A 10,436-nucleotide genomic window follows, 5' to 3' on the forward strand; every position below is an offset into this window, starting at 1 on the left:
AGGTGACCGTGCCTTTGGTTCAGTTGCACCTAACCTCTGGAATAACCTCCCTCATACTATTCGCACATCTGACTCAATCCAGACCTTCAAGTCTTGACTGAAAACCCACCTTTTTAGCTTAGCCTTCCCGGCCTCCTAGAGCAGGCCTTTTAAGTGTTCTTTCTTGCCTTCCCCTTTCCTCTCTTTTGCCTATATTGTTTTTATCGTTAAGTCTTGCTTGCTTATCTGCGTGCTTGTATGCTTGGTTAATCAATGCCAGCCATCTGCTAGCTTATCTGCATTTGTATTTTACTACTGTTTTATTGGATTATGTGAAGCACTTTGGCTACCTCTGGTTTTAAATGTGCTATACAAATAAAGTTGTATTGTATTGTCTTTCATGTTAAACTGAAGGCTATGAAAAGATTTTCATGCCTTTGAACAGCGTGAGTAGTTAAACATATTTTAGTAATAATTAGTAACTATGAACTAGTGGCCCCGAAAAAATTAGCTAGATGCTCCACAGAAGGTGCCCTGAGGGCTAAATAAATACACATACAGCAACAAGAAGTAATCTTTTATTATGGCAAATGAAAAAAGAACTGTTTCTGTAAATGTATCCTGAAACACCTTGATCATAGTGCACCCTTTAGCGCAGTTAATGTCACATAAGGTTAATTTTAGGCTTGTCTCAATCAAACCTTAATTACATACAGTATCAACACAAACACGTGGCTCATGTTACACACAAACTTGCCCTGTTCATCCGAGCTGAAACAGGAAGAACAGGAAGAAAAATTCCTCCAAATATTGCACAAAATGGCAAAAGTTGTTTATAAAATTGCCCTGGTTGGCATGACTGATCTGATAAAAAATAATTGAAAACCATGTCTGAACTTTTTTTTGTTTTAAAATCAAGTACTTGGGATTAAGCACACAGAGAAAAACTTTATAGATACGCTTTACAGGAACATGGCAGAGCGTGGGCGGTACGCTCTTTGGCTTTGCAAATGGATGGATGGATGACAGGAAGCAGTCTGTACAGCAGAGAGGTCAGGGAAAACCAAACACACTTACAGGAACTCACACCATAAAATCACAGCTGAATTAAATCAGCTGCTTCATCAGCACTGACCTCCTTATGGCCTTCACCTCTCTGAGGACCAATCAGTGAAATAGCACATGTTATGTGTCTATAGCGCCCGAGGCCTCTTGGGAGTGATTTGTTTGCTAGCTTGTTCCTCTTCCTGGAGAGCACAACGGAAAGACTTGACTTTATCTGGAAGAGGAGAGAATATCACACAGAAGGCACTATTTAAATGATGATCTTTGTCTTTCAGGATAACATGAAATCACGTCACTCATACAAAATTTGATACACCAGTGGAAGCTTTTTTTAAATATTGTGAAATACTCTGTAGCAAAATGTGAATTTTATAAAAAGTGAAGGTGAAATGATAGGATAAGAGCAGAAACTGGTGAAGAATAGGAAATAAAGATTTATCTCTCTCCTATCATCATGGATAATCCTTCTGCTGGACAATTGTGTTGTCTTTGTTGGGTCTCTTGTATTTTCATATAATTCGTAGCTTAACTTCTTTCTTTCATATAATTAGCTATTTGCTCATCAATACTGACCTTGATTGAAGTATCAGATTTTTAAATCACCAAATATGGGTATAGTTCTTAAAAATCCAATATGAATATCACCCCTATATAGGGCGATTGTGGCTCAAGAGTTGGGAGTTCGCCTTGTAATCGGAAGGTTGCCGGTTCGAGCCCCGGCTCGTCTCGTTGGACAGTGGATGACTGGTTGTCTATAGCGCTTTGGGGTCCTTAGGGACTAGTAAAAGCACTATACAAATACAGGCCATTTACCATATGAATAAGTGTAAAACTTATTTGAGTTGCTGGCCCAAAACACATTTTGAGTTGTACAACTGAAAATGTGAAGATATATTTTAATTTTACTTGCAAGTTTGTTGATGGAAATGGCACACTATCATAGAAACTACTTAGCACTCTTGCACTGTAATGCGTTAGTTTGGATTGAAGCTTACGCAATGTAAACAGAACAATAATACAAACCAACCAATATACACATCAAGGCTGCAGTAGATGAAAAATCCTGTGTTTTGTGAGATAAAATTGCCGTTTCTGAGTCTGGTGGAGAGTAACAGATTCATTTCCTTGTGGGAAAGAACTGCTGGCAGAGGAAATGTTTTAAATGTAGCTTAATATATAACATAACATCGGTACATTGCTTTTATTACTGTGGCAGCTGGTAGTTGTTTGTTAACGGTGTGTCTGTTGCCATCTACAGTTATTCAGTTATCAGACTAACTTGTAGAATTGATACTTTCTTAATGCAAAGAGGCTGAAAATTTGGAAACTGCATGATGTTTACCTCTTAACTCAGTAAGAATGTCTATCTTCTGGTCCAGGATTTGTTCTAACTGAGTTGCATATGATTCAACATCATAGTCCACCTCCTCTGTCATTTCCAGAAGCACCTTCTCATCCTCCAAGCACCGGATCGACTCCTGTAAGGGAAAAAGATGCAGCTGAGTTGGGCTATGTGGTTTTAAATTCATATTGCCTATGAATGCAAAAGTGGGTCAAAGTTATGTTAAGGCACGTGGTTCCTCCTTATAAAAATATGGCAAATTCTATGGTATTTACTGTAAATTACTGCACTAAAGATAAGATAAGATAACCTTTATTAGTCCCACATGTGGGAAATTTGTTATGTCACAGCAGGAAGTGGACAGTGCAAAAGTTATATGGCAAAAATTAGAATATAATAAAAATAAAATACTGTACACAACTGTACAGAATAGAATAAAATAAAATACTATATACAGTAGAATAAATAGAATAAAATATACAATAGGATAAAAATAGAATACAAATACTTAATACAACTGAGTAAAAATACAACTTTGTCAGATAAAGAGTATTGCACTTAGTGTTATTGCACATGTGTGGATGTGTGTGTTTGATCAGTTGGAGTCTTTGTTGTACAGTCTGACAGCAGTGGGGAGGAAAGACCTGCGAAATCTCTCCGCCCCACACCGTGGGTGCCGCAGTCTGCCACTGAAGGAGCTGCTCAGTGCTGTCAGAGTTTCCTGCATGGTGTGGGAGATGTTGTCCAACAGGGATGACAGCTTAACCACCATTCCCCTGTCACTTCCCACCTCCACTGGGTCCAGAGGGCATCCTAGAACAGAGCTGGCCCTTCTGATCAGCCTGTTCAGTCTCTTCCTGTCCCCGGCAGAGATGTTGCCAACCCAGCAGACCACACTGTAAAAGATAGCTGAGGCCACCACAGAGTCATAGAAGGTCTTCAGGAGTGGGCCCTCCACTCCAAACGACCTGAGTCTCTGCAGCAGGTACAGTCTGCTCTGCCCTTTCCTGTAGAGGGCGTCTGAGTTATGAGTCCAGTCCAGTCTGTTGTTCAGATGAACACCTGTAGCAGTCCACAGCCTCAATGTTCAGTGGTTGCAGTGGAGGATGTTTGTGCCTGCGGAAGTCGACCACCAGCTCCTTGGTTTTACTGGTGTTGATGTGGAGGTAGTTCAGCTGGCACCAGTCCACAAAGTCTTGGGTCAGTCCTCTGTACACCTTGTCGTCCCCATCAGTGATGAGGCCGACTACTGCAGAGTCATCAGAGAACTTCTGCAGGAAGCACTGGGTGGAGTTGTGGGAGAAGTCTGCAGTGTAGATGGTGAAGAGGAACGGAGCCAGAACCGTTCCCTGTGGGGTCCTTGTACTGCAGACGACCCTGTCCGACACACAGCCCTGAGTTCACATATACTGTGGTCGGTAGGTGAGATAGTCCAGTATCCAGGTAGTGAGGTGACGGTCCACTCCAGAGTTCTCCAGCTTGTCCTTCAGGACCATGGGAAGAATAGTGTTAAAGGCACTGGAGAAATCAAAGAACATGATTCTCACAGTGCTTCCAGCGGTCTCCAGGTGAACGAGGGAGCGATGTAGGAGGTGAATGACGGCATCATCCACTCCAATGCCAGGCTGGTAGGCAAACTGAAATATGCTGAAATATGGAGGGCCGATTGTTACAAATGTGCTCACAAAACTGTTCAATGAATGTTGGTGAATGGAGGCCGTCCCCGAAAACTGTCAGAAAGGCATCATCCTCAAACTACCAAAGGAGAGCAACATGATGGAGTACACAAACTGGTGTGGAATCACCCTACTCTCGGTCAAAGGAAAGGCCTTCTTCACCATGCTACTCTGCCAACTTAAAGGCACTGCCGACCAACGCCTCTGTGAAGAACAGGCGGGCTTTCGACATGGACGATCATGCACTGACCAAATATTCACCCTCAGGAACATCATCGAACAGTTAGCGTTCAATGATGTGTGTTAATTGAGAGCGATCACTCTCATTAAACTTCATCGACATCAAAAAAGCCTTTGATAGCATTCACAGAGATTTGCTTTGGAGCATCCTCCACCTGTACGGTGTCCCGCGAAAATTCATCTCAATCTTCAAGTCACTCTACTGCCACCCCAACTGCTCCATCAAGATGAACACGGGCCACACCGATCTCTTCGCCATTGAGACTGGTGTCAGGCAAGGACGCATCCTCTCGCCCTTCCTGTTCCTAATGGCCCTCAACTTCATCATGAAGAAAGCCCTGGTCAGGCCAGATGCAGGCATCACCTTGGACGGGATCAGTTGACTTACCGACCTTGATTTTGCAGATGACTGGTGGAAGATGGACACCACCTCCAGCATCCAACGTCGAACCTGGCTGGAAAAAGTTGGACTTTGCATCAGTGCAGAAAAATCAAAAATCATGCACATTAGCGACCAGGCCGGTATGCCTAAGATCAAGATCGGTGGGAAAGAACTCGAGGTGGTTGAGAGGTTTGCATACCTTGGCAGCATCATTGGCTGGGACGGAGATTGAGAGACTCATTTCAAGAGCCGCACTGGCAAAGCCTCGGCGGTATTCCAACAAATGTGAAATATCTGGTCATCTGCCTCCATCTCAATCAACATCAAGGTTCATTAGTACGCCTCAACCATCATCCCAATGGAAATCTATGCATCTGAAAGGTGTAAAGCGTCGGCCAGTATTACCAGGAAGGTGGACGTCTTCCACCAGTGCTGCCTTTGAAGGATAATGAAGATCCGATACTTTGATCATGTCACCAATGAGTAGGTGCTACGATGAAGCAACCGTCCTCACCTCAGCGTGATTATTGCATGCTGCCGTCAAAAACTTGCCAGGCACATCATTCGCATGGACGACAGCCAAACAAAACATTCAGATGGGTTCCACCTGGAGGTTGTGGCAGGGGACGGCCATAGCTGACCTGGCACCGGACCTTCCATTATGACCTCAAAGCCCTTTGCATTGCTTGGGATGAAGGTGAAGAGCTTGCTGGAAATCGTAATCGATGGAGAGACCTTGTCGCCCAATGCGCTCGATAGCTTGGGTGGACGGAGGTCTGGCAAAGGTAAAGCCTCTTGAGAAAATAGGGTAGATGAATTCCAGTGCTAGCTGTGAACTGTTGCTTAGGATATCACATTTTTAAAACTAAAGCCTTACCCATTATAATACACGATTTAGCATTGTTCAGAAACAATCTGTATCTATACTAACATGCCTCAAAACAAATGATCAATCAGGTATGTAGGGCTAGGCATAGCAATTAGCTACAATTGGTTATTAATTTCCTATTATTTTTAGCTGTAAATGGAAAAACAGAAATCTTCTGGCCTACTGTACCTGAAAAACAGCCCTGTGATCCTCTAGCACCTGCTCCTCCATTTCTACCAGCTGAGAGACGGCTTCATGGAACGTGAAGAGCTGCGGGGAAACCTCTTCCTCCTACAATAAACAAAGCCAGTGCTGTGATTATGAATTTAAAACTGCAGGAAATATATGCAAATTTAAACTAAAAACAATTATGCTAGATAAATTCCAAGAAATAAAAATAATGTACAGGTACCCACAGGTACTTCATTTACTTCTTTTATTAAATCTTAATGTTATTCAATATTCAGCCATGACCCTTTTCCAGATGAGGCACCATCAGCCACAATGTGAATGAGGGTTATGACATAAAAGTTAAAAAATAAAGTGACTGCAGAGGAAGGCAAGATCTATTGTTTATTTTGTTGAAACTGTAGTTTTATATGGAAAGTAACTGTGCAAGAACCTGCAAGAAGATTTAGTGCTGAATTGAACTGTGAATGTGGCAGGGAGCTAGAGTAAAGATATATTTGAATATTATTGTTTTCTATGGGCCACATTTGTGGAATAATGCAAGTTATCATCTGGCTCAGCAGTTCCCAGCCGACTGAAGTCAGTTTGTTGAAACCTAGCATCTATATTTTTCACACGGAGCTGCTGTGGGTTCACATGTTCTCTGTCACGGTAGCGTGCGTGGGCAGCAGATGTTCTTACGTTCTGTTCACAGAGCAGCTTCAGATCATCTCTCTGTGGAGAGCTCCCCACTCCCCACTGAGCCTCCAGCACCTCCAGCTGCGTGATGTGTCCTCCCTGATGGCTCTCCATCATGGCTGCCGCAGGGTCCACTGTGAGCTCCTTCACCCTGACAACACATCAGCACTATAGGTAAACCAACAGTATGACAACTGCAAACAACTGCAGAGGTGAGCTACAATGGTGTGTAGCTGTATATGAGAAATATACAAACGTGTCGCGTCGGTGACAAGTGGTTCAACATGCCAAGAAAGCAGTGATGAATACTGTGAGTTATGAGAAAGAAACATGAAGATGAAGATGATGACGAAGAACTTCATGCAGGCTTTGGGAACTCACGTCTGGAAAACAAGTCAAGTCAAGTCAACAAATGACTGATGAAAGAAAGCCTAAAGAACAAAGAAAACCAAAAAGTTTACACTTCTGCTGAATTTGGGATTTAGAGATGGAACAAAGTGGGGAACATGCATCATGATAGGTGACACAAAGCTAAAATATATTGAATAGATTGGATGATACTGGTAAGGTGATGTAGTGATTTCTTTTTTACTTTTTGCCAACAAATCTTACAGAAAGATCCAGAACCCAGAGGAGGCAGTTTTCAAATGGTATGCTGAATGGAAAGATCAGGATGCGGTGTAATTTTTTTATATTTTTTTGCCAGCCATAAATTATTGTAGCACATAATTTTATAAATGAATTGTTAACGTACTCTTCATTTTAGATCAGTTTTATTAACGGTCTCCTGAAGATGCTTTATATTTTAAGGTAAAAGCCCACAGCAACACTGAGAGAACCCCAATGCCCTATGAGCAGCTTTGTTGAGGATCGCTCCTTTAACAGGAAGGTCATATGTGTTGTTAACTGACAGAAAATGCCCCTCTTTTTTTTTTTTTACTGTGAACCCATTATAAAAAATTGAAATTTCTATAGATAGTGAAAGAACAGGATCTTTTCTGTCATTTAACAGCTTATCAGTTGCGTCATTACATCGGTGCAGTATAAACGGCCATTAGAGAAGGTTGTGCTGGGCCAATTTCTGCCCCCACGCCCTATATTTGATACTGCTGCTTTAGTGAATAGTTATTTGCACTACGAAGACATGTATGTGGGTTTAAAACACAATAAATGACAATTAGTTTTTACAGCAACTAAAAAATTTGTCAACCAGTGCAACAGTGTATCTCACTGGAGTGTTTTGGGATGGAAGTGCAAAATATATAATACTTATATAATGTAATACTTCATAGAAAAGTACAATTGTTATTGTTTTTTTTTCCAAAAGGATTTGTTGACAAAAATAAAATAAGACTAACAAAAAAAGTGAATGACTTAACCTTCTAGGACCTGGCGTCCACATATGTGGACATCACATTTTGGGTTATTTAGACCAAAATTTTGCTCTACAAGGGCCTGATATCCACTTACGAGGACATTATACAGCTACTGTTCTATCAAAATTTTAAACAAATATCCCCATATGTGGTTCTTATTTTTCTTAAAAACAAAAATAAGGTAAAAAAAATAATAAAGAAATCTGGTGATTCTTCGTTTTTACATTCATAGGGCCCCAATCGGCCCAAATATCAAAGAGAAACTAAAAATGCATTCTGTGGAAGAGTTTAGGTCTTAGGAGGTTAAAGCAATAAAAAAAACTTTGTAAATAATAAGTAAAGTGAGGCAGACAGTGAATGAACTCATTTTAACCTTGGTTCACATGCCAGCTAAACTGAATTTAATTCAGTTTTATTTATATAATGCCAAATCACAACAACAGTTGTCTCACGGCACTTTATCTTGTAAGGTAAAGACCCTACAAAAATTATTACACCATGATTATGGTGACTGATGATGTTAGGACCCTCAATGATCTTTTTGGAAACAGACACAAAGCGGCTGCCTGGGTTCATGTGAAATGCCAATACGGGGGTAACTAATTGTGCAGGACACTGTTAAGAGACATAGCAAAATGATCATACTCATAGGTAGGGGAGAGCTCAGAGCGACCTCCTCCACCCCCACTCTGGGAGAAGGGAATGTCTGAGGGACTTATCCCAAATTCCTTTACTCTGGGAAAAAAATAAAAAGCATGACAGGGGAGAGAAACACACACCAACAAGTGGAGGCAGGAGAGGATCATGTTATGTTATGTAGTCTTTTCTATTTTACATTTTTATGAATTCATTCAACAGAGGAGAAAGACAAACGGAGCACACAGATAACTAAGAATATTCCTCACAATAAGTCAACATTTTCAAGAAAAATCTGGCTTTATGTTTCATGCAAACTCCTCAAACACAAAATTTTAAATAATTCTCTATACTGTTACAATGGTGAATGTGCTTAATAAACAAATTTTACAAACTTCTGTTTGTGATAGGCAGCCAATCAGAAGAAAGCTGGCTTAAAGTGAGAGAAGTTGAAGTTGAATTGAATTTTTTGACAGTTGAATCTTGTATAATAGATAAAACTATGGAACTTGAAATCAGTATAACAGGTCCACTTTAGAACTTTATGTTGATGCTTTTGACAAAACCTGAAAGTCAGGGTAGTTAGTGGAAAGTGAAGGTGTATAAATTTGAAATTATAACTCAATGTGCATTCATCTTAATGTTATATCTGAAAACCTTTTTTTGGCTTTCAGTAGAATCTTTCCTACCTGTTGGCATATCTCAATGTGTTCAGTGTGTTTTCACAAGATGCCATCCCAGGAGAGATGGTTGCAATCTGTAAAAAGATGAGAGAGGGATTTACCAAAACTGCAACCAAATCTGTAATCACTTTCTATTGTGTCTGACTATAGTGGGTACATGTTGTTTTCTTACCATGCATGTTCTGGAGTTTTCTCCTATGAACGAGTCCCGCAGCACTTGGGTTAACTTGCTGGCTCTAAATGGAGTGTGTGGTTTGTTTCTGCCCAGGGCTCGAATACACTCCTGCAAACATACACCATGCCCAATTATGCAAAAAATCTGGCTAACTAATTATAGTCATTTTTGAAAACAATTTTTAAGGAGAACTAGGAAATATTTACTATTTTTCTTTTCTCACATGATTTGCTGTTTCAAGTCAATTGAATATATCTGGGTTTTCTTGAGATTGCCTGCCTCCATCTCCTCCTTTCCTGTAGAATCTTCAAAGAATCTTCTTTGCTGTCTTAAAGTTGTTTTTTGTTTTTTGTTTTTTTTATATCTATAGCCTATTTGTTGCATTTTCCTTGACGGATGTTCTTCTGATTATACAGCAGCAAAATGCCCCTGAAAGATATTCTTGATCCCTTTTTCCCTCCTGCCTGCTGTCTTCACATCCATTGCTTCATATATCCACTATCCCTCCTCTCTGACATGTCCAAAAACCCCACCCCTCAAAGCTGCTCAACCAGAGCACCTTATTAAATCCTGTCCAATCTGCTTACTCCTACAAAGATCTTAGCATCTTCAACTCTGCCACCTCCAACTTGGCCTCCTGTCAGTGCCACTGTGTCCAAACCATACATCATACCAAATCTCACTACCACCTTACCTTTCACTCTTGCTGCTATTCTTCTGTCACAAATTACCCCTGACAGCTGTCTCCATCAACTTCACCTTGCCTCCACTCGCTTCACCTCTCTTGTGAGGTGAAGCGAGTGCAGGCTGTCTCCGTAGCGATCGGTGAGTGGGAATAGTCGGTGTAAGAATCCAAGTTAATCGTCTTAATATTAAATCAATCGAAAGTATCCGTAACATTTTCTTTCTGTTTGCAGCATCCCCTCGTCGACATGAGAGCTAAGTGGCGAAATAAGCGCATGCGCAGGCTGAAGTGCAAAAGGAGAAAGATGAGGCAGAGGTCCAAGTGAACCGTGCTCTCCGCCATGGCTGTGACGTCACATGCCGACAACAACAACGGGACCGGTGAGCACAACTGGAGACCCAGGACCCTCCTAAGTCAAGTCTGAGACCTGGAGCATCCACTTCTACCAGAGGCAGCAGCTGC

At 41.2% G+C, this 10,436-nt stretch overlaps 1 protein-coding gene across 2 annotated transcripts in view; it reads right to left on the reverse strand.

Annotated features, from left to right (window-relative positions):
* Positions 1-555: 555 nt before the first annotated feature.
* The window catches only part of LOC102201162 (kinesin-like protein KIF2A), a 20,930-nt gene continuing 11,049 nt past the window's right edge, over positions 556-10,436 (reverse strand). The window contains exons 15-21 of one of the 2 annotated variants that reach the window (XM_005720069.1): positions 9,287-9,397; positions 9,121-9,188; positions 8,441-8,530; positions 6,423-6,570; positions 5,742-5,843; positions 2,387-2,522; positions 556-1,258 (exon numbers count right to left, since the gene is read on the reverse strand). In XM_005720069.1, coding sequence (XP_005720126.1) covers positions 1,173-1,258; positions 2,387-2,522; positions 5,742-5,843; positions 6,423-6,570; positions 8,441-8,530; positions 9,121-9,188; positions 9,287-9,397 — 741 coding nt within the window. In that variant the 3' untranslated portion in view covers positions 556-1,172. The remainder of the gene's footprint in view (positions 1,259-2,386; positions 2,523-5,741; positions 5,844-6,422; positions 6,571-8,440; positions 8,531-9,120; positions 9,189-9,286; positions 9,398-10,436) is intronic. The other variant, XM_005720070.1, reaches the window with a different exon arrangement.

This window comes from Pundamilia nyererei, unplaced genomic scaffold (genome assembly GCF_000239375.1).
Source record: "Pundamilia nyererei isolate P.nyererei 1_Seehausen unplaced genomic scaffold, PunNye1.0 scaffold00002, whole genome shotgun sequence".
Classification (NCBI taxonomy): domain Eukaryota; kingdom Metazoa; phylum Chordata; class Actinopteri; order Cichliformes; family Cichlidae; genus Pundamilia; species Pundamilia nyererei.